The sequence below is a fragment of the Mustela nivalis genome, assembly GCF_964662115.1.
Source record: "Mustela nivalis genome assembly, chromosome: 8".
Lineage (NCBI taxonomy): Eukaryota > Metazoa > Chordata > Mammalia > Carnivora > Mustelidae > Mustela > Mustela nivalis.
The window spans coordinates 549,975-574,264 of record NC_139027.1 but is presented as its reverse complement, the minus strand read 5'-3'; the positions used below and the strand labels follow the sequence as shown (position 1 = coordinate 574,264).

The window sequence follows — 24,290 nt, the reverse complement described above, 5'->3', positions numbered from 1 at the left end:
ATGTCTCCCATTGAATCATTTCTGAAACACTTTAATTTCTGAACATTTCCTCCAAAATTGTATGGTTCCTCTTCCCCTGAGCACAGACACACCTCCCACGTAGACAGAAACTTCTCTAATTCGTCTTTTCTATTTTAGCTTTGTTCTCTTCTTAAAAAAAAAAAAAAAAAAAACAACAACAACAACAACAAGGAAAACGAACTTTTAAAGAAAAACTGGATTTTAAATGTACAAGTTCCCAATCATACAATAAATAAGTCACAGGGATGAAACGTTCTGCATAGGCAACATGGTCCGAAGGACGGAAGCTTCTCGTGGCGACAGACGGCGACCGCACACCCAGGAGCCTTTCGCATCGGGCCGCCGTGTCCCGCTCCTGAATGTGGGCGTCGGGCCGTGTCCTGCTCCCGGAACAGTTCTGTCTATTGAATATACTTCAACTTAAGAAGATGAACTGGCTTAGAAAGTTACAAATTAGAAAACCACCGGGATCATTTGAAATCCTGATACAAATGGACCCTTCTATTACTATTTCTCTAGATTAAAACGTATTTGAATTTTATTTTTTGTGTTTTATCACAATTTCAGTTGGGGGTTGCCGGAGGGAAGTCAAACGCGGCCTCTGTAATGAGTGCAGGACGGTAATTATTTCTTCTAGAAGCTGTTTAGTCACATGCGGATTGTACATCCTTCTAAAGGGTCGCGTGGTCTCTCACCACGCGGCAGCCTGCGGGGGCGAGGGGGGCTGAGCAGGTGCTCCCAGAGAAGGGCTGCGCTTGCCGGCGGGCTTGCGCGTGGCAGAGGGTATGGAGTGGACGCCGCGTGAGGCTGCACCGCAGCCCGGAGGAGGACGGGCCGCTGAGGAGGGGGCCTGGGTGCCCCTGAGAGGGCCCAGGGGACCGGGGCACTGGCGCGAGGGCGGTGAGCCCCCAGGAAACCACAACCGAGCCCTAGAGCCCGGCGGCTCTTGCCGAGAGACCGGCGGGGTCACGAGCGTCCTTTCACACGCGTGGGGGGATGTGCAGGGAGACACGCCCAGCAAGATGGGCGGAGCTGGACGCCGCAGGTGCACGGGGAGCTACTGCAGATCCACGGGGGTGTTTTAAAAATAGGCGAAGGGCGAGCAAGAGATACAGAACCAGAAGCAGAAAGCAGGAGGCGCCGGCGGGGGAAGGCGCCGCGCCTCCTCGGTGGCCGGGGAAGGGGGACGTGGGCGGCGATGAGATGCGACGCTTCACTCCGCGGAGACGAGGCCCCGGGCTCCGCGGCTGGCCGGCGGTGGGGAAACGGGGGACGGTCACGCGCGTCTGGACAGCGCGTGGATCTGCGCATCTGCTGGAAGGACTGACGTTGTCCTCTTAGAAAACCGCGTTACGGAAACCCACAGAAGATGCATGGCGCGTTCCGTGCGCTTCTCTTTATAGCAGAATAAACCGAACGATGCCGAGTGAGGGAACTTCGGGGTGGATGGCAGATACGGCACAGGACACTCGTGCCGGGAAATTCGACCCAGCATCCGGAAGCACGAGCTGAACCCACTGCCTTGGCCGGGAGCGGGCCGGAGTTTTCCGGAGTGAAAGAAGCAAGCGCGAGTGTATGTAGCGTGGGGTCCGCGCGTGGAGGCCGTGGGACGCGCTCTGCGTTCAGGAAGCCCCAGGCGCAGAGAGCGCCACCGGCCGCGGCGCTGGTGGGGGACCCTGGTCCCTACGAGAAACAGGGAAGAGAGGCAGACGCCGCTGCTGCCTGAGGCAAGGGAGCGCGTCCACAGGGAAGCCTCGCGGGTTCTCAAGCTGGGGAGCCACGCGGGAGGCGGGAGGACAGCGTCCCGGGACAGCGCGACGGAAAGGGTCCGGCGTCGACAAGCTCATCCCCGTGACGATCCCGAATCGTCCGGGTTTGAGCTCGTGCCGCACCCATGCGGGGGAAGGCCTGGCGGTGGAAACCAGAACGTGAGGAGTGATTTGACGGAGGAACAGAAAGACGGAAGGTTTCCAGCTGGAGGGACGATCGCTCCGTTTATTCCATAAATCGCAGCTGGGACTGACGCCAGGACGTGACAAGGACCCTGCTCTTGAGGTCTTGCCACACAAGGAGGAGAACAGCACCCACCGACCCACCAGCGGCTGAGAGAGCCCCACGCAGTGCTGAGGAGGGGAGCAGCGAGGGGGTGGACGCGGGACAGGGAGGGGGGACGCGGCGGCTCGGGAGCCCCTGTGCGGGACGGAGAGGCTGACCGCGGCTCTCGGATGGGCCCGCTGCGGTGGAGGCCCCTGCACGTGCAGTCCAGGCTCCTGGAGGCTGCGGTCAGAGCCCTGGGTGCGTCCTCGGGGTGTGGCTTGGGGACGGAGCCCTGCAGGGGTCTGGGAGGCCGAGGCTGTCAGGAAGCCACAGCAGCAGCAAGTGCTCTCCTGAAGGATGAGGATCCAGGAGATGGTGGGGCTCTCGGATGCCATCACCGCTGACCTCTGCGGTGTTACCCGGCAGGATGCACCCACCTGAAAGGTCTCGGTACACAGTGTGGCAGCAAAGGAAGGAGAGAGAGGGCAAGTGCTAAAGTCAACGGACTCCAAGGGCAGAGGGGACCTGAGCCGAATGGAAAGCAGAAGAGCCAACTGAGAGGAGCAGATGGAACATTCTAGAAAGGAGGGCGTGGGGAGGAAAAAGCCCCCACGATCCCTTCCCCTGCTCCCCAACACCAGGGATGGTGGAGGTGGTGCCATTGATGGTGTGGCCTGGGGCCGGGAACAGTCTAGGAGCCCAGCCCTGCGACTGCCCTGGATGGGTGACGCGGGCTCGGCTCTCCCGCCTCTGGAAGTCCTGGCCTTTGCCATCTCCCGGTCACACCAGCCACTACCAGGCAGGAGCCAGAGGACGCAGGGAGCCTGTGCGGCACAGCCCCCGGCCTACGGTCAAGACGTGGGGGTGGCCAGAAGAGCCCTGAAGGCGGGCTGGCGGACACCAGGCAAGCATGGGACACCCCTCATTTAGGAGCAGAGACGCGAGTCAGAGGACAGGGGTGGCGACGGGGTCTCCTGACGGGAGGACCGGCCTAGCTAGATCTACGACAGCCTGCGCTCCTGGATTTGCTGCTCTCCCTGTCCTGAGACCGAGCAGCATGTGGAAGGGACACAGTGACTGCCATGCTCTGCCTGAGATGCAGCGCTGGACGCCCGAAGCCCTGGATGCCCGGAGCCCTGGACTTTGTGTGAACCCCGCACAGCGTGCTCGGCTGACCAGAGGACGCCTGGCCCTTCCCACTCATGCTCTTTGGCTCCGTGGAATGAGTCTTCCCAGAATGCTGGCAAAGCCGTTTTCTCCTTCGATCTCCCAATGTCCCCAGGACCCACATGGCTGCTGTGACCCACACACTTAGAATTTAGAGCCTGGGCATGCGCCCGGTTAGCTCTGTGTCCAAGGTCGTGCAGCTGCAGAGACAGAGGAGGACTCTGGCGCAGGGGGTCAGCGCCGGGTCCCGTGCCTGCCCACGGCTCTGCGCTGCCTTCCTAACCCCACACGACTGTGTCAGCATCTCGCACTTGGTCTCGTAGCACAAGATTTTGTCGTGTGTCTGTCCTCTCAGCGATTTGCCAGTTATTTAAGGTCTTTCATTTACAAGAAATGGCACACACCTAGAGGAACCACTGTTCAGTCTGTAAGTGTTTGTGAGTCTGTTAACAGCCGCCCGACGGGAGGAGTGAGGGCCCCTGCCCACGGGTGGCCAGGAGGGCACCGTGGACTCCCCGCAGCAGCAAGGGGACAGGAGGGACAGGGTGGGACCGGCTGCGACCCGGCAGGAGGCTGGCGTTACAGGCGCCCCACGGGCTGAGATGGACAGTTTGATTTCAGATCATAATTGTCTGAGAAACCACCAGCTCCAAGTCCCTCAAATGACCCCCGCGGTCTTTTTTGAAATGCATTCCCTACTGAGCATTTGTGAACAGCCCCTTCCCTTGTAGGAATAGCCCCTTCTAGATAATGTTCCGCTTTTTTTACTCCTTTTTTTTGGTCTGTAGAACTTCTTTCCATATTTCCAGAAAGGTTGCCCCGTAGCCACCTGACTTTAAGGGAACTGTGATATTTCTACTCAGCGCAGTGTGCCCTGTGGTCATCAGGCAGTGCTCTGGGACAGGTGCCGTGCGAGGGGCAAGGGAACGTGAGGATGGCCTCATTCCCGCCCCAGACCGCCTGTGCTGACCTGATGGGCTGGGTCTCCCCTGCCTGCCTCTCCCCTGCCTGCCTCTCCTGGAGCCCTGGGAGCCCCAGAGAGCCAGCCTTGTATGGGATGAGCCGTGTCCTGGATTACTGCAGACGTTTAGCTGGATTGGGGGAGCTCAAGGCCCCCAAGGTGCACACACACCCACGCCCGTACCCCCCCCCACACACAAATGTGCATATTTTAGGTTTTGTAGCTACGACTGAGCTCGTGGCCCCAACAGTTTTCACGGAGACTCTGCTCCTGGGCTGTGCGTCGTTGCCCAGGTCTGGGTCCACAGAGGCCACGGAAGTGCTGGTGTTAGGAGAGGTGATGGCAAACACGGCCCAACACCCGCCCTGTGTCACGAGGGATGTGTGCGCCCAGAGCGTGGGTATCGTGAGCATCTCTGCTCTCCGTGCCTTTGGGGAACCTCACCTGGGAAATGGGGGAAGGAGGATTTTCTCCCGCAGCAGGCACGGCGCGCGGCTCCCTCGTGGGATGCCTTTATCCCAGCCGCTCAGCCGCCCAGGGAGGTAAGCAGGAACTTCACAGAAGAGAGAAGCACGCTCCGCGAACAGGACTCTGCCCAGCTTCTCACGGTTAGTAAACGCGGAGCTTCTCACGGTCAGTAAACGCGGAGCTTCTCACGGTGAGTAAACACAGAGCATCTCACGGTGAGTAGATGTGGAGCCATCATACCGCTGGCCGCCTGCCTCCGAGATGCCTCGGAGACGAGCAGGGACCGCTGCTGACACAGGAGGCCCTGACGTGGCCGGCCCTCCTATCCGGGCAGTGGGCAGGCTTCAGGAACCGTGCTTCCTGTCTACTGCAGGAGAGACAGACCCACCGATGTTCAGAAGACCCTCGTGCCACGTGTACCCCCCCGACCCATGCTCCTGGGTCAGGCCCTGCCGTGTGACGGCACTGGGAGGCCCTGGCAGTGCCCGTGCCTGGAGGGGAGGGCAGAAGCGGAAACAAGCAGCCAAGACAGGCTGTGAGTCCTACGAAAAGCACCACAACATCTGTGCACGCTAGTTTCCAATAACTTACAGAAAAAACAAGGGGAACTTAAAGAAAAGTGACTCCAGGAAGAGGAGTGGAGAGAAAACTGAATTATTAAACTTGGAGCCAAAGTTCCTGAGCCGGAGACCCAGCTGGCCACCGGAGGGGCCGGGCAGGCTGAGGTTCAGCTGCCGCAGGCGCCACGGGCCCTGCTCCGCGGCCTACAGAAGTGTGTGTCCTCAGCCCAGTCCTGAGAGCCAGGACGGGCAGTGCATTCTACAGATTTCCATGAGATCCTACCATGGCCTTGACTCTTCCAGGCCCTGGGACGTAGATGTGCTGCCTTACTTTCCTCAGACTCAGGTATGCCCGAGGGCAGAGACCGCCAGGCAAGAGCAGGACAGTTGGGCAGCTCACACACGGGCACCCAGCCCTCCCAGGCCCAGCCCAACGGAGCTGCCACTGCAGAGAGAAACAGCCCATGCCTGGTGGTGGGCCACACCATAGCAGGGAACGGGCCGGAAGAGGCATGGAGGCCGTGGTGGCTGTCATGTGGGAATGCCGTCTCTCTAGCCGGCTGGGCAGGGTTTCCAGACCCTCCTATTTTTCCAGAAAAATCCGGAATCCAGATTTGGATATAAAGTCTCCAGATTTTTAGGTATTAGTTTGATGTGTTAAGTGCTGGGAACCTGGCAGAGCAGTATGGGGCCCGCCTCCTGATTCTCAGGCTGTGAGGTTCATGCCCTCTGTCCTAAAATCTGACTCTTGGCATTTTCCTTCCAGAACTTGCTGGCAGGACACAGTGGTCAGCAATAATAGAAACCAACTCAAATTCACAAATCCAGTTTCCAACACAGATACGGGCTTCTGTTCTTTTTCATTTGGGGCCAAAAGAGCAATAGTTTTTGCCAAAAAATAGTACTTAAAAATAAAATTAAAAAATAGTATTTGAAGGGCCCCGGATTTGACATTTCGACTCAACCTCTGGAAACAGGCATGCTCCTGCTAGCTATTCCGCTCGTGAGAGGGAAGAACCTCGCTGGGCCACGAGCACCATAGTGAAACACGAGCTAAGCTCCGGCGTCGTTGGCTGGGAGGGAGCTCCCAGAGCTGGGCACCCCTGCGCTCCCTGGGGCCTCCCGCGCCCGCAGCCACCAGCCGAGACACACCTGCTGCTCTGCCCCCGGAGCCGGCCCTCGGGGCTGTCGGGCCTCGCCACCATGGTGACGGATGATAGAAACTGGGAAGCAGACTTTTTACAGATAAAAAATTGCAAGTCACCTAATAAGAGTGACATCCAACATGAGTTATTTGTTAAAAGCCACTGCCTTTAGCTCCCTGGAGTCACCTAGAAACCTTCAAAATTTGGGTTTGTTTCAAATGCTCCACTAGGGTCACTGGCCCCCACGTGGCTGAGAGGAAGCATCGTTTGGTCAAGGACAGCCTGGACTCCTGACAAGCTGACCCCCAGCCTTGGAGGCTGTAAAAGTCTCCTCGGAGCCTTCAGCTTCCTGCCGACAGGAAGTCCAGTCCGTGTGCACACAGAGCTCCGTGGACACAGCCAGCACCCCCACCTGCAGCACAGTGCGTGTGCACACAGAGCTCCATGGCCATAGCAGCACCCCTCGTGGTGCCCTGTGCACTTGTAGCGAAGCAGAGGAGTCTCCGGCCTCATGGCGGGGGCACAGATATTTCTTTGCTCAGCTCTTTATTTGTATTGCAGAAGGTTTAAAGCTATAATCAAATTATTAATAAACGGTAATTAAATAATCGCACTGGCCAAGCGAAGCGTTAGCTCCCTGTAACTCCTTCCTTCGTTCAATAATTTGCTTTTACCGAAACGTAGAGGTGCTGTTAGCCTGCGAGCCTTTCTGCCACGTGTCCACGTGCCTCCAGGCTAAGACTGCTCTTTCTCGCCGGTCCCCTCTGTCAGCTGTCGGAGGGCTAGGGGGAGCTCTCTGGCCTCTGCCAGGCCCAGCCCTGTCCCCGGACACACGGGCTGGTTCATCTGCAATGCCCAGGGCTTGGCATGGGGCCCTCTGTGCAGGCGCCAGTACACAGCACCCCTGCACCATCCTCGCACAATTTCTGGGTCAAGATGACACGTTTCCCCTCGGGCGCTCCTGTTCAGGACATTTTTATTGCCAGCCATCATGGCAATGATTGCTCGTTTCTTAGGATTTTTCTTAGGCCTTGTTGCATTACTTTTATTTTTATTATTTTAAAAGATATATCTGTTTTCGAGAGAGACAGGAGAGGGTGAGCGAGAGTAGGGGATGGGCAGAGGGAGAGGCAGGCTCCAGCGGGCTCCCTGCCGAGCACAGTCACCCTGTGGTCAGGGCCTGAGCCGAAATCAAGGCTCGGACACTCCACCGACCACGCCACCCAGGCACCCGGCATAACGTTGTGTTATTTTTCACATATTAAGTCCCAAACTAGGTGCAGACATGGATTAAGGGTGTGGCCCGTGCTGCCCGCAGCATTTCCTTCTGGGGTTCCCCAGTGTTATCACCCAGGGCCACAGTTTCGAGCCCTGAGAGCAAGCGTGCGTCCCACGTTTCCAAGGCTGCTCTGACTGGAGCTGTCCCAGCTCCGTGTGCCAGAAAAGACCCTGGATGTCCGAGAAGGTCCAAGAATCCAGCTTTGAAGTCTTGACTCTCAGACCGCTCTTGTCCTTCAGGAGACGGCATGAATGTCACTTGTGAGGCCACAAATCTACACTTTTTCTTTTGAAGATGTGGCCCCTCCTCCCACAGCACTCAAGCGGCCTCCGCCTGCATGGCCCGGGTGCACCCAGCACCGGGTGGTGAGGACAGGACTCCCGGAGTTCTGGCAACACCAAGCAGAACACAGGCCACCGTCATAGACACCCTGTCTTGTCCCGGCTTCCACGTCCTCCCACTCACAGCAAAGCATCCACGCCTACAACGGCCGCTGCGAGCCTCCATCTGGGGACCAACTAGCAGAGGCCATCAGTGGGGACAGGAGTCCGAGGGCAGCATGACACTTTACCATCAAAACTTGACTTGCTTTTGTGCATGAACATCTACGTTTCTAGGGCCTGATGACAGGGAACCGGCAAAGAGAGCAAGGCTGCTGCTTCCCTGCCCCGTGGCCATGGTGATGGTCGGTTTCACGGAGCCACGTGTTGGTAATGACATTCTGAATTTTTTTGTGCACCACCTGCTTAAACTCAATAACAAGTTCACACCATAATGAGCCCCCAAATCTTCTCATTCTAGTGAGCTTCAGATAGGCTCATTTCTATGATATCCTGCGTCCCCGCAGAGGGGGACGTGTCCTGGACACGGGTCCTGCAGAGCTGGGCTCCCTCTGGGTCACTGGGCCACACTCTGCGCTGTGGCCCCAGGCAGAGGGGGCTTCGCCGCACCTGCACGTTCTCCGCTGCTCACACCCGTCCTATTTCCCATTTCCTCTCTCCTGCACCAATGGCGCCAGGCTTCCACTCTCCGAGCACGTGGCCTAAGGTGATGGGGTGATGAGGCCATGCTGAGGCCTTCTGCTGAGGACAGCTTCACTGGTTGCCAGTCTTCGCTGAGAAAGTTTGGGAAGGAAAAGGAAAAGTGGGAGCAGATGAGCCAAGGCTCTTCCCCTGACTTACCTGTCCTACCTTTCCTCATTTCCATCCTGCAAGGTTGAACAGCGGCCTCGGAGATAACCACAAACCAGGCGCATGACCCGTCCGTCTCTCCTAACTTGGCAACTTCTTCACAACATGCCGTCCTGTCACTTACTATAAACACTGGACAGAACTCCTGAAATTTAATGTATTTGCACTTCATTAAATTCACTAAAGCCAGGACGCTTTGTCACATCGGGGGAAACGAGTTTCCATTGCTGTAGAACCTCTTCAAGGCGACAAGAACGTGGACTGATTCTTGCTGATCTTTACAGACGGTATTTTAGGAGCAGAGACGTCCCTGAGTGTGTGGGGGGACTTGGAGGGAAGGATCAAACACGGGTGCGCGGTCTGATCTGCCGGGGTCTGGCGGACGCTCTGGCTTCTCTGACCCCCTCGCGAGTCACACGTCTTAGTCAACGAGCTCCACCTCCTGCTCGCGCGCAGCCCAGTCCTCCCGGCGGTGCTAATGAGTGAAACGACCCAGTGCCAAGCGGCAGGAAGTGAAAGGTGGGGTCTGGCTAATTGACAAAATGGGTAATTGCTTCCCGAATAACGGAGGGGCAGCTCTGGGGCAGAGCCCCCGGGCTCAGCCGTGTTCTGTCCGAGCCCCGCACCGGGGGACCCTGCCCGAGGGGGCGGGCTGCCGGTGTGCAGTGTGCAGGGGGGCTGTCAGTGGACTCCCGCAGAGCCGGGACCCCCGGCGCCCCTCCCCGAGGCTCGCTACTGTGGCCCGAAGAGCTGCTTGCGGCCGGGAAGCGGCCTCCAAGCGCAGACAGAACGTTAACGGACGTCTGAGTTGTTGCCGTAGTTAATATCCCGTTGTCCTCATGAGGCCTCAGCCCGAAGGAAGCGTGCGCTTGGGGTGGCGCCGGGGGAAAGTGACACCCTCGGCCCCCACTGCAAGTGCAAACCGTCCGTGTTGTGAAATAGCTTCAGTCATCTGGTGACTTCTGTTGGTTCTAAAGCAAACGTCTGACATTTTCCTTTAGGTGTAAAACCCCTTCCGGTTCTGAAGAGAAGCCTCTCGTTATCCTAAACACAGGCACCAGACTGCAGACGCAAGTGCTCTCGGCCGGCGGGAGGGCTCACTGTCTCAGTGTGGTCTCCTGACCAGGTGTGTCACCCGAGCCGTGACAGCAGCGTCCACGGCCTCTGGCCCCGGGAAGCGCAAACGTGTTTACGCCCTCATGGTGTCGTCCCCGGAGCTCCTGCCCGGGTCTCAGGGCCCCAGAAGAACAGTCTCCAGAGCACAGTTCCCGGGACATGTCCGAGGGCGGCCGCCTGTGGAGGGACAGCCATGGGACCACAGAAGCCCACCTTTGGGGGTGGCGGGCAGGCCCGGGGTCCCTGAAGAGGCCGACGTGTGGACGAGCGCGTGGGGTCGGGCGACCTTCGACCACACACTGGCGGTGTACACGTCGGGGATGGAAGCGCTCCTTCAGCTCTGGTGATGACTTCCACGCTTTCCGCCTCATCTGAGCCCGCCGGCGTCCGCACCCCGAAACACTGAGTCAACACGAAACGTAAAACCCTTCGAGCTCTTCCGTTTTGAGTTCCTTGGCAGACGGAGAAAGAAAACCCCATTTGCTCCGTGTCTCCGGTGCACGGGGTGTGGTGCAGGACTCTCTTACGAAGTACGAGGAACCCACACACAGAGCAGAACACGTTCAAGAGGCTGAAACCTCATGCAGGATGAGCCTGGAACTGGCAAGGACAGGAGTGGCCGGAGGGGCCCGCCGCAGTCCCGGCTCCGGCGAGTGCACCCCAGGAAGGCTGCTGCAGGGTGCCAGGGAAGGAGTTCGGGTTTTAGTGAGTGGTTAGTGGCAGAGGTAACTGTATTTGCAAGGAGATAAGACTGTCCTTCTATATGTAAAAAAAGGGGTTAAAAATCGAAACATACAACATAATTCTTACAGAACCGTCTGAGCAATGAGCTAATGAGGCTGTTTCAATATCAGACCCACAGAGGAGCGGCAACCTCAGCCCCCCTGGTAACAAGTTCTGTCCTGAGTTATCGCCAGTACGGGGCAGGGGTGGGGCTCTAAAGGCAGGTTTGCCATCAGGGGCTGTGGCAGCACGAAGAAGAGGGCACACGGGGTGACCTGTCCATGGTGCTCCTGGAAGGCACCAAGTGGCCTACACTCTGAGCCCTGTCCCTCCTCAGGGTCCCAGAATGCACCTGCAAACCCCAGGGCCTTTGCACATCTCCTCCCCTCCGCCTGGAACACGCCCCCCACTTTAAGTCTCAAACTTGCAATTAACCTTGAAACTCAGCTCAGACTGCTGCCCAGGAAGGCCCTCCTTCTCTTGCAGAGCGGGTAAGACACCGCGCCGCCAAGCTGCTCCTGCCCCGGTGAGAAGAGCTCCCCCCCCCTTCTAGCACCTCGTTAGCGCGCGGCTGGACTTCCCTAAAGAATAGGATTCCACCGCATCATCTCTGCATCCCTGGTCCTTCCTGGCACGGGCGCACAGTGTGGCAGAGTGTGACACGGGCTCTTCCCCAACACTGTCCTGAACACTAGTACTCGCCGGCCTCGCGCCATGGGAGCCCCATCTGCTTTGCTACCGTTTTGCAGTGTTGAAACTGTACCCGCGCAGAGGAGCGACTTTGGAGCCCCGGCGTGATCCCAGCGGGTGCTGTGGACGCTCTCCGCAGAGCGTCGAAGCCTGCCTGCGCTCAGGGTTCCGGCTGTGTGGGAACAGCAGAGGAGGGGCCGTGGGCTGCTGTGTCACGCTGACTTTCCTTGACCTGTTTCTTAAGTGCTGCTTCCCCGTCTCTCTTCCCTGGCTGCCCGCTCTCCCGGAGTGAGCTGCCGCCCACGGAGGACGACACGGGGCTCCCCCAATCCCCGCTCGCCCGCCTCACGCCCCTGCTCCCTGCACCTGCTCTCCAGCGGCCGCTGATTGGTTTTTTCCTAAAATGCCCTTGTGGGGCACCTCCCAGCCCGTGTTCTGTAACACCCTCTGGGTCAGCAGGGAAGCCGCCCTGCACCCCTCCCTGTGGCCCCGGCCCCACACTGCACAGCAAGCCTATGTCCCCTTGCTTGTCCCGCCTCCCCGACCCACCCGCTCCCCAGAAAACAGATCCCCTCACGCATTCGTGCAACAGCTCGGCTGCCGGGGGCTCCCCATGACGAAAATACAATCTTCCTTTTTCCGACGGCCCTTCTGAAACCCCGCAGCGTTCCCAGCGAAGCCTTTCCTCAGGGATGCGCCTCACCCGGGCTCGTCCCTCCCTCAAGTTCCGGTTTTGGTGAGTCGTGCGCAGCCTGCACACACGGCTCCGGTAGAAGCTCCGAAGCCCATTCGATGAGCTGCTTTTCCTTTAGGGGTTTTTCCTGGGCTGCTGCCGGGCTCCGCACACAGCACGAGCAAATACTAACTCGGTGGTCGGTCGTCAGGGACGCTCCGTCGGGGGCTTCCAGGCCCGCGCCAGGGCGCCTTGGTGTCCCCTCTGGAGGACGGTGCCTTGCGAGCAGCTTGTCGTAAGAGCACAGCAGCCTGCGCTCCGCCCCTCGGGGTCTGACGGAGCCCTGACGCCTCACGACCTTTCTGCACCCCATTGTGACCCCCTCGTCCTGACGTGTGGGGGAAGTGACCTGTGCTTGGGAGACATTTTGAGGTGCCCGGTCTTCTGCCTCAGGGGACCTTGGATGGGGGAGGACGTCCCAGATGGGGGGAGGCGTCCTGTCCTTGTGAGGGGAGCTGGTGCTTGTGGCTCTTCTCTCGCCAGCTCGTCTGCCGTGTGGAGCCGAATTCTCCCAGCGCTCGGCTTCGCCATGTGGAACTGACTCACACGTGTGGGAATATTCGCTGTGTCGGTACACGGCCCCACGGCCACCTGTCCCGCAGGGGTCCCTTGGCTTAAAGATGATGTGTCAGGGGCGCCTGGGTGGCTCAGTGGGTTAAGCCTCTGCCTTCGGCTCGGGTCATGGTCCCAGGGTTCTGGGATCGAGTCCCGCGTCAGACTCTCTGCTCGGCGGGGAGCCGGTTTCGCCTCTTTCTCTCCGCCTGCCTCTCTGCCTTCTTGTGATTCTCTCTGTCAAATAAGTGAATTTAAAAAATCTTAAAAAAAAAAAAATGATGTGTGAGCCAGTGGCTGGGTTTCAGGGTCCTGGACCAAAAATTCTACTTGGATGATGTTGGGCAGGTCGCACCTACACATTAGGTACAACATAGATACTTTCCTCACAGAATTGTTGTGAGGACCCGATAAGGTGATACAGAAAAATGCTTTGTCATTGCCGAAGCGTGAGCTGTGTCCATTCCTAGCAGAGGGCCCGCGTCCCTGGGATCCATCCGAGCCCCTCAGACCACAGCGGGCGGCGACTGCATCCCAAACCAAACGACACGGAGCCGGGCCCCTGGTTCAACACGTCCTCCTGCTCCCGCTTCTCCTAACGCTGTGACCGGATTAGCCTTCTGGTTCCAGACGGCACGTACGAACCTTCCTGCACACATCACATCCATCTCTTACGTTCTCGGTACGAACGAGGCAGCTCAGAATTAAGCCAGACCCATCCTGATGCATCTTTGCAAAGCGCAAAGCGTCTGCTCCTGGGGCTTCATTGGAGGCGGCCCTGGTGCGCAGGGTGGGGCCCCTGGACGAAGCGTTCTGCGCGGTGGAGGTCGGCTTGGTGTTTTAAGTAACACAGGGAGCTCGCCGGATGCCTCCCTCCCCCGCGCCTCTCATACAGGGCTCCCCCGCCACCGCCACAATGCCGGGGCTGGCCGCGTCCCGCGGGCCTTTGCATGTGGGAGCCGCGCCCTGACCGCCTGCTCATCTCTCCACAGATGGAGGTGGACGCCGAGGAGAAGCGTCATCGCACACGGTCCAAAGGGGTTCGAGGTACGTCCGCGCGTCCCCAGGCCCCAGGAAGCCCTTCGGGGCCCCCTTCATCCTGGGGAGCCGTGTGCCCTGTCCGTCCGGACCCCTGCTCTGACCCCACCCTCGATAGCGTTCTGCAGGACCGGGGACTGTGAGAGATGATAAATCTCAATCTCTTTTCCATCTCTCTGCAGTTCCCGCGGAACCAGCCGTACAAGAGCTCTTCAGGTCAGTTCTCGGGGGGCAAAACGCGTCCCCATTAACAACCGAGAAAACCCAGCCTCGGAACAGGCAGACGGCCCTCCTGGGCTCACCGGCCGGCTCACTTGCCCCGCCCAGCCACTCTGATGGAAGACCTGCCGATGACAAGCACCCCTAGTTGCTGCCCACTTTCTCTCCAGGCGTCCTTGCTCCTGACGCTCCCCAGCACTCGGCCCCCCCCCCAGCAGCACGGCCCTGTACCCGCCCCCCCCAGCAGCACGGCCCCGTACCCGCCCCCCCCCCAGCAGCACGGCCCCGTACCCGCCCCCCCCCCAGCAGCACGGCCCCGTACCCGGCCCCCCCCTCCAGCAGCACGGCCCCGTACCCGGCCCCCCACCCCGAGCAGCACGGCCCCGTGTAATTCCCTCTTTCCCTTTGCAGCTGTCCCACACCTGGCTGTGATGGCAGTGGTCACGTCAGTGGCAAATACGCAAGACACAGAAGGTAATGACCACCTTTTTCACAATGAGCTGTGTACACCGGCTTATCTAGGGACCCAGACCAAAGGGTGACCTTGCACGGGGGGTGCTCTTGGGAAACAGTGAGTGTTGGCTTTTCTCCCCTCTGATGTGAACTCAGCCTTTGACGTCACGTGCATGGTTTCCAGGCAGAATTTGATAACACATAAGATAACACAAATTAAGAGCGGCCTTAAACTCATTTTCCCACACATGCAGCAGCATACTAAGAAGCTCCCCCTGCTTCACGGAGATGGCCTGCTTGTCCTTGCCCATTTGTCCATTCTGGTGGCTGCAGCGTGGTAAGTCACGGAGTGTAAATGAGAGTGTGACCTTCTGGATCTTCCTGTAGGAAAGGAAGCCCAAGCTGGCACCTGGGCATCCGCAGGGGGAGGTTAGGGCAGATCTACGTCCAGGCAGATCCCACTTGTGAGCCTTTGGGGCATGGATGATTATATCATTCCTGCAAATCCTGGGGTTTAGGCCCATACACAGTTGGGTGTGGAGGACATCTCTGAGAGCAGGTGGCAGGGTCATTATCGCTGGGAATGCATCGCAGCAGAATCCTATCATACAGCTTGGGCTGACAGTCATGAAGAGATCGATCTTTAGATTGACTTTTCCATCGGGAATCTCTTCTTGTGATATTACTGCAACCATATTTTTCAGTGGAAGATGTTGGCTATGAGGAGTTAGAGATGTTTACAGGCTCTATAATACATTTTTAGCTAATCTTTCATAGATTAGATTGCTAGGACTAAGGTCTTTCGTCCTAGTAAGCCATCAGGAACCAAGCCCACATAATGAAGGCTCAGATGCTCAAGCAGGTGTTTCGGCCGTACCTCGGGGTGACCTTCCTTACTGCCTGATGTTTTATTTCCTTTTCAGCTGAACATTAATTTATGGGTGAAATCAAGCAATTATTTTGATTGTCCTTCAGTAAAATCAAGGGAAAAATTACAAATTACTCCCCAAGTCCCCATGCTAGCATTGACGGAGACGGGGAATCTTTAATGGGCACCCGCGATGCAGTGGTTATCAGACTTCTGTTACATGCAGAGGAATGGCAGGTCAGTTTTTAAGGGAATTTTGTGATTTAAAACACTAACTTATCATTTTTTTATTGCTCCTGTGTATTACAGTAAATGACCAAGCATTGAAGTTAAACAGTTTCTTTATTTATGTTGTCTTATAAAGGTATATGCATGTAAATTCTTTATTTTTTTTTTAAATGGCTTGATTTTTTTAAGCAGGGCTCGATTCCAGGACCCTGGGACCTGGGATCATGACCTGAACCAAAAGCAGAGGCTTAACCCACTGAGCCACCCAGGCGCCCCTGCATGTAAATTCTTAAAATAATAATATTTAAAACCACATTGCTTATATTTTCAATGAAAAACAATTTAGCCAACCATGAATGAAATCAAGTTTTCCCTTCATCATGTCTTGATTAGTCAGTAGTTAAACTGTACCATCCTATTACTAAAAGATATGATTATGGTTGGCTAAAAAACTTGGATTAGATGTCCGCTAGACGTAATTTGTTAATCACAGTTTTGCAGGAAAATCTATAAAGTCTCCAAAGAATCTGTTGAAGCACATTCTTACCCCAGGTGTGTCCCGTGCAGCTGGGGGCGCCCGGGTCCCTGAGGTCTCCCTGTGCCGTCCCGTCCCTGTGTAAACAGGAACTGAAGCTTGGCTTGGAGATTGCTCGAAGACAGCCAGGCTGCATTTGCCTTTGAGACACGGTGCTGGTGTGAGCATGGAACACCCCAGATCTTATGGGAGACGGTTTTTCAACAAATGGTTTAAATTAAAAGGCTGTCATAATTTTTACAATGCACCATGTTCTATGTAATTATTAGAATTCCTAATATTTTCGTAGAAATAAGTCATGTGGTGCTCATGGAGGAAGAGCAGTCTTCCAGGATGGGTTCTCGCTTCCCTGGGGCTGCTAGCCAGTCCAGGGGGTTGGGCAGATCATTTAACCCTCCAGACTTCAGTTTCCTTGGCTTTAGAATGAGATGCTTACAGACTTGTTACATAAAACCAAGTACACTCAGAACTGACGTCACTGGTGTGCCGGTTCTCAAGAGGAGTGTCAGTGTGGTACCAAGGGAACCCTTCTGAGTTTTGTGGTGGGTGTCTGCATATTATCAGTGGCTTCCTATTGGGTATAGTCGGCGCGCCATGCTAGGTTAGCTTCAGGGCTACAACACGGTGATTTGACAACCCTGTACAGCATGAGTGTGGCCCCACCTCTCCCCACACGGCTGCGTTACAGTAGCGTTGACCCGTATCCCTGTGCGTCCCCGGGACTTCTTTATTCCATAGCCAGAAGCCTACCTCCCACTCCCTTTCAGCCATTTTGCCCCTCTCCCTCTCCCTCCCCTCTGGAAACCACCGCTTTGTTCTCTGTACCTATGAGTCAGTTGCTGGTTTTTTGTTTGGTTGTTTCTTTGGCTTTTTTTTTTTTTTTTTTTTTTTTTTAGGTTTGACATATATTTGCCTTTGTCTGACTTATCTTACTTACCATAATACCTTCTAGGTCCATCCACATTGTTGCAGATGACAAGATTTTTTTCTTTTTGTGGCTGAATAATATCTTATTGTGTGTACACACCACGTCTTTACCCATCTTCTGTCGATGGACACTGGGGCGGCTTCTGCGTCTTGGCTATTATGGACAATGCTGCTGTAAGCATAGGGAGCACAGATCCTTTTGAACCAGTGTTTTTGTCTTCTTTGGGTAAATACCCAGCAGTGTGATTGCTGGGTCATAGGGTACCTCTATTTGCAACTTTTTGAGAACCTCCATGCTGTTTTCCAAAATGGCTGCACCAGCTTGCATTCCCACCAACAGTGTAGGAGGGTTCCCCTTTCTCTGCAACCTCGCCAGCACCTTTTGTTTCCTGAATGGTTAATTTTAGCTGTTCTGACTGGTGGTACCTCATTGTAGTTTTGATTTTCATTTCCCTGGTGATTATATATTAACAGTAATTTCAACCAAGGGATGATGTTTAAATTTTTCAAACTGAAAAGGTGCTTCTTGTAGTAGACAAGACTCATGTGTACATTAACATCTTACGAATGCTGCTGTTTCAAGTCTGTACCATTTCAATCATTTATGGCTTTGAGAGATTTCCTGCTATGGAAGCTTCTCCCCTCTGACAGCTCTTCTGTGCACACACCTGCACACACCCCACAGCACAAGTGTGACCTCTGCTGTCACGTCCCTGCCGAGACCCAGCCTTTGCCAAAAGGACAAGAGTGGCAGCCCGCGTCTTTGTTTTGATGAAATTACGCTCCTTTCAGTCTTTTAGCATAAAATCTTCAGTGAATATATTCCTCTTAGGGATACAATTTCATTTTACGCACATATCATGTCAGTTCATAGCCAAGTAAAAAGATGTTTTACTATATGGACTGATGCATTTATCTGAACATACACAAAGTAATTTGAGGCAAGTGGGGGAATCTACAATGTAAATTTTTAAAAAATATTTTAGGACATTTGGTACCAACTTATAAAATGATACCTACAGGCTAATCTTTATTTTTAACATAAGAAAATAAGGAAATCAAAATCAAGTGTAATTTCCCTAATCCTGAGTGTCGCTCTGTGGGACACACACTTGCACGGACCCCGTGCTTGGTCACGCAGCCCCATTGCCACATGGGCTTCCCGTGGGAGCTGCTGGACTCGATGGCTTTGTTAGTGACGTTTCCTCAGTGTGACTGAGGCGAGGCTGTGGGTCTGTAAGAAACTGGGCCCAGAGCTTAGAGGAGACTCAGCCACTGGGCAATATCTATGAGAGGAAAGAATACTGTGAAAAAGAATTTGTAATTTAAGATCCCAGTAAGAAATGGGGGGACAGTGGTAGAGCTACTGTCGTAATGCGCGTTTTATTAGACGGTCCACGCCGCTTCAGGAGCCGTCTGCTCGGGCGGAAGGTGATCTGTCCGGGGTGTTACCTGTGTTCACAGCTCACGGGCAGTTTGAGGTTGCTGGTAAGCACATGTACAACTACACAATTAAAAGTTGAGTCAAGGAGAGAAATTAGGGAAAACATAAGGGAAATAGGAACATAATTTTACCAGAATCTCAGGATGTGTCAGAGGTTTCAGTCTAGTCTTACGTTCCGTTCTGAGTCTCCCGGCAGCTGAGGAAAAGCAAGAGAAACGAAGGATGGCTTCCGTTATCTGTTAGAAGACTTGCTTTGGCTCCCGAGCGTCCACGATGAACACGCCCACACCCCCATATACTGACCAGCGGGGGCTCACGCTCAGTCACTGTCCTGCGCCCTGGAGGGACCAGGTCTCTCATGGGTCTCATCGGTGTAGCAGACGCTTGCCCTCAGAAACATCGGTAGTGTCTTGACACGGGCATCTGACTTCTGCTTTTCCCACCTGAGGGTCTGGCGTAGGATATGACAAAAACACCGTGGACTTTGCCACCAGGGCCAGCAATAGTTCTCCTGCTAGAAACCAAAGTACTGACGCAGCCTCCTCTGGCCGCGGTGAGCCTGACCTCTTCCTTTGGTCCCATGGTCGCACGGCCTTGCGCTGGGCTCAGCACGTTCCGCTCCTCTTAGTGTGTGAGTCTTTTCTTAGCTGTGCTTACAGGAGCTAGAGATGGTCTTGGATCTTGATCGTGGGTCCAAACCCAGGGCTTCCTCTGCACAGGGGAAAACTCACTCTTGGGCATCCTAAGTGGGTTTTCCAAAGTCTTAGCCGCCCAAGTTCAGGGACAGGAGCTTCCCAGGCTCCTTCAGCTCTCCTCCCCACCACGTCCCTCCCAGAGCGCAAGCACTGTGACCTGGAAGCATTGGAGGCACCCATGGGTGTAAACAAGTAGCTTCCCACATGCACGCAGCTGTCTCTCCGGCAGGGAGGTGCAGAACAAGTGCCTGGATGCCACACACTTGGAATTAGGGAAGTTGCTGGCCTGTGGCTTTGTTGGTAGGTGGGACTGATGCGAACCCCACCAAAACCCCACGGCATGCGGGGAACGACGCCACAGTGCAGGGTCCGTCCCGGCAGAGCCAGACCCCAGCCCCTGGACTGAGGGGGGCACCACAGGCTAGGATGGGAGGCCGCCAGCCTTTTTGGGTGACGTCCCCAAATCAAGGATGGAGATCTTGAGAAAGGGTGGAGACACGGTGACAGGAAGCCCCACGGGTACTCTTTATCTAGAATCCTCTGAGTGGTTCAACTACCTGATGTAAAGAGACGGCGTCATTAGCCCGGAGCATTGCCTGAACGAAGATGTGAGCAAAACGCCGAAACATTGTCCGTGGCGAAGACAAAGCCAAACAGTGTTTAGAAAGGAGTGGACCGCTCTATGGAATTTATCACCAGAACAGTGGCCAGTTTACCGTTCTTAAAGTTTCTTAAAATTTTTCCCAATACCAGTTACAAATAGGAACAATAAAAATTTATTTACATCTTTACAGATTAATTCTAAACCATGTAGAGGAGTTTAAATTTTAGCCTTTTTTCTACTAGTTGTGTACATGCTGGAACATTTGATATGACTGGATTTGCTGACTCTTTTCTGAATAGCAATTTTTGTATAAGCCTCTAAGGAGAGAAGGAGAGAGAGAGAGAGAGGGAGGAAGCCCTAATGATTCATTCTTCACTTCTCTGTTTTGTCCCCCTCTGGATTTACTTCTGCAATTTAATGGATTTCATTTATATTGATCCTTCCCTTCAATTTTTAAACTTATTTGCTTGTTGAGCACAGGGTCTGATGGAAATTTGACCTGAAATTTAGCGTCAGAGTCTCGCCCACTCAACAAGCCCCAGGAGCTAGGTGACGGGTGTGGGCGTTCTGTTTAAATCCTCCCCAGTTTAGAAAATCCAGAGTCAAATCAGTGGATCTTGAAACTTAAAATTAAAAGCTCCAAATGGTAGCTGTTCTTTTTTATTAGAAAATCGTCGGATTCTCCCGTGCAGCTCCGCACCCACCGGTGTGGCTGTCATGACGGCAGTGGGGTGAGGAGCGCCCGTCTTCACGGGAGCGCGCGCTGCAGCTGAAGTCGGTCTTGCTTCCTGATGCCTCATTTGGATTCTGCCCGCATGCCAGGGCTGTATTATTCATGCCTTGACAGAGAGCACTCACTAAGAGCCTTGGAGCAGAGCCAGGTACTGGCGAGAGATAGTGGAGCATTGCGACATGCAAGTGCGAGAAGCATCTATAATCCAAAAAAAAAAAAAACAAAAACGGAAGAAGCAGAAGCAGCAGGGACAGAGGCAGAGAGAGAAACAGGGATCCTGGTACCTCCCTTTTGCTGGTTTTATATTGATAGAAATTTCATTTGCATTAAAATAAAATGCCCTAAAATAATTGCATTTTTTCCTAAGTATGCTTGAAAGTTTAACACAATTTTCCACATTTAATTGCAAAGCTGATTTTAATTAGCAAGGCCCTGCGTGTGAAAAATGAGGATTCACTGGGGTGCGCGGAGCACACGGCGGTGCTTGCCGGCTTCTCTAATTAATGTACGGCGGCCGAACAACAGGGCGCGCTGCGGGTGTTTATGAAACATTCTGCGCACGAAGCCGCTCAGCCTGTCTGCCGTGTTCTACTTCATGAACCCACGAGGGTAAAGAACTCCCCTTGTTCCTGAAGAGACGTCGCTGTGCCTGCCATCACCCTGTCCATGAACTTTATGGCGTGCCTGTCCTTTGTCCTGTTCGTCACTGGCATTATGAATCAGAAGTTCGGGCGTTTATATTTAACATCAATTTGATGGCTTGCACAGCAGCCCATGGAGGCAAAATCTTGAGATCTCAGGACTTCTGTGTGTGAAGTAGACTCGGAGCAAGTGCGTTCCCAAACTGGTCATTCAGGGCTGATTCTTAGTTGTACATGTGCAAGCACACCAGCTTCAGGCACGGTCTTTTCAGACTGAGGTAGCTCTTAACCGTTATTGTCACAATACGTCCGTCCTTAAGAAGCTTGCTGACCACTATCCTGAAAAAGCAATTTGCCTGCGCTGGTCCACGGGACGTCCGCCCAGACGGAAAGGTCTCTGGCCATTGCTTGGTCCATTACACACGGTAGAGCACAGTGTGATGGATTTTGTGTGTTTAAAATGGAAAAACAAAACACGTCACACATCGCAGGGCATAGCTGTGCTGCGGACAAACCTGGATATGTTTGAAGTAATTCCATATTCGAAGAGAAGGCCTGTGGGCGTTTCCAGGTAGTGTCCGCAAGCCTAACCACGAAGCCTGCGTACGTGACGTTTGCCACCAGTGCTGGCCGAGTCTCTGCGCGGCAGTCATAGTCTTGGTCTCCTTCTTGGCTCGTGATCAACGTGTAAACACGGCTTTGCAACGTGCATACAGTATTCATTAGGAATTGGTGTGTCCACAGTTACTGTCTTGGGTTTACCCCCCGAAACACCCACAGTTCTGTTCTGACCGCCACTGTGTGCGTTGGGATGATGGCAAATACAGGGCAGCCGCTTTCTTGAGGGAATGTGTGGAGACGTGGGCTCCTGAGGTGGTGAGGAAGGTCGGAGGGGCTGAGCCGCAGCTGGTGGGGCCGACACAGGGCTCCCCATGCTGCAGGATGGACACTCCCCAAGTGGGAGTGAGGGTGGCGGCCAGGTGTGGGGGGCAGGAGCGGGGTAGGGAAGCCCCTCGCCAGGTCCCAGTGCGCTCAGGCGAGGATTCCAGGAGCAGCGGGCAGCGTCCGGATTCGGTATCGTGACCGATGGCTCTGGAGGGACGGCCCCGTGAGCAGCGCTGTGGCCCGTGCTCACAGACACCCCCTGTCGCTTCCGACACCCCCACTTCCAGGACTCTTGCGAGGGCTGACGTGGGAAGCGCTCACTTCTCCTGCTTCTCTGTACTCGTGTCCTGAAGAGAAAATGGTGCTTCAAACCTCAAACCCCACAATACGACTGCAACCCCAAACTCCAGCCCACTGGTCCTGCCCGAATTAGTGAAAGACGGAGGGAAGAAGTGCTCGCTCGGCTCTAACATCGCACTGCTCCAGGGACATGGCGGGACTTTCCTCTGAAGACTTGCTGCGCGTCTCGTGTAACCGGAAGCCAGGGGCCGGGAGCCGGCCTCCATCATCCAGCACCTCCGTGGCAAAGCTCTCGGCTCCCGTGTGCTTCCGCATCACAGACAGAGAAGGCAAGAGGAGGCCTTTCTAGAAACATGAAAAAACACGAAGAGCTGCCCGAGAGCTGCCATCAGCGTCATCATCTCTGCGCTCACGCTCCCTGCGGGGCCTCGGCCATCCCCGAGCCATCCCTGAACAGCACACGTGACCGTCCTCATGACGGTCCCGCCCATCCCCGGAGCTAAGAGGCTGGGTCAGCTTCCCCTGAGGCAAGGCTTCTCAAAGTAGGGTTCTGTAACCCAGAACATCAGCATCACCCAGGAACTTTCTAGAAAGGCAAATGCCTTGAGCCCCACCCCAGGCCTGCTGAATTAGATGCTAGGGGGTGGGGCCAGCACTCTCTGTTTCGGCTGCCTCCCCAGGAGGTCCTCATGCTCCCCGAGTTGGAGAAGCCCTGCCCCCAGGAACAGGTGTGCACGCCAGACAGAGACCGGGTCCGGTGGAGTCTGCAGGTGACGTACGTGCCAGAAGCCACCTGAACAAATCCACCCTGCTCTCAGCTCCCCAGTGGTGGGAGGTCCCCGAATGTCTAGTCCCCAAGCCCAGACCCGGGCAGACACCGCAGGACAGCCTGACATCCTGCCGCGCAGACTTCAGCCCTGGCTGGGACCGTCCTGTGTTTTCAGCGTTTTCCAGGAACCAGAGGACGCGGACTGTCCCCCCGCTGCCCCTAACCATGAGCCTGACGGTGCTGCCGCTGGCATCACTCCCAGGGCCTTCCTGTGGCCGCGTAGGGGACAGCCATCCTCCGTTTTGCTCTGTCCCTTCTGTGGAGTCGTGAGACCATCGAGGACACGGTGTGCACAGAAGGGGCGCGGTCAGGGCAGACTCGGCCCTGCCCCGGATGGGGACCCCTCCAGAGCCGTCTCTGGGTATCGTGTTATGCACACAGGAGGGATCCCGAGGTCCTGGGCCACTCGGAGCCCCAAGCCAGGCCCACCTCGTGTGCGTGCCCTGGGTCGGGGCGCCGTCTGACAGCCGCACAGAGAAGCCAGCTGGCGGCTTCTGCCCCGCAGCCTCGGCCTGAGAGGAGCACAGGATACGGAAGGGCCCAGGCTGGGCTAGGAGGGGCCGGGGACGTGCCCTGGGGCCGTGGGGAGCCCGAGGGGTGCTTGCCCGTCTCACAGAGGGCTGTCTGGACCCAGTGTCTCCGTGACCCTTGCAGGCCTCAGAGTGAATCCTCAAGGCAGGCACACCTTCCCCTTCCCACTAACGGGAGGCGCTGCTCTCCACTTGGATGAGTCAACAGATTCAGAAGACCCACTGCCCGTCCTGTAGCAGCCACGCCGCAGGCTGTGAACACCAGCGAATGGCCCATGTGCCGTCACAGAGGTACACCTCCCGTATAAGTGGGTGCACTTCCTAGAGCTCCAGGGAGGGCAGGGTATGAGCGTCTTGGAAGAAATTCCGCTCGTAAATAATGCAGATCGATCCAGTGGTGCACTGGGGCAGCGGCGAGCCCCTCCGCGTGTCCTGCGGCTCAAGAACGGGGTAGCTGAGCTCTCCTGAGAGCAGGTGGGCAGGGCCGGGGAGGGGAGCCTGCTCCGGCGGTGCTGTCTGCCCCTCTGGAAAGCAGCTGAGCTGCGAGGCCGCCGTCTGGGGACAGTCTACCAGATGGCGGTCCTGGTGCGACCATCTCAGCTGTGGTCTGGGCTCCCTCAGTGTGATGGCGCCGTTCACCTGCAGGCCTGGCCGTCACCTAGACAGCAGCTGCTTGGCACGGGGTCAGGGAGCAGAGACTCCGTCTTGGTGGGGACATA

General features: G+C 55.6%; 1 protein-coding gene across 12 annotated transcripts in view; it reads left to right on the top strand.

Annotated features, from left to right (window-relative positions):
- The window catches only part of MYT1L (myelin transcription factor 1 like), a 393,093-nt gene that overhangs the window by 253,158 nt on the left and 115,645 nt on the right, over window positions 1-24,290 (top strand). For all 12 annotated transcript variants that reach the window (XM_082745766.1, XM_082745762.1, XM_082745764.1 and 9 more), the window contains exons 6-8: window positions 13,635-13,689; window positions 13,863-13,896; window positions 14,311-14,373. In XM_082745766.1, the coding sequence (XP_082601892.1) occupies window positions 13,635-13,689; window positions 13,863-13,896; window positions 14,311-14,373 (152 nt within the window). The remainder of the gene's footprint in view (window positions 1-13,634; window positions 13,690-13,862; window positions 13,897-14,310; window positions 14,374-24,290) is intronic.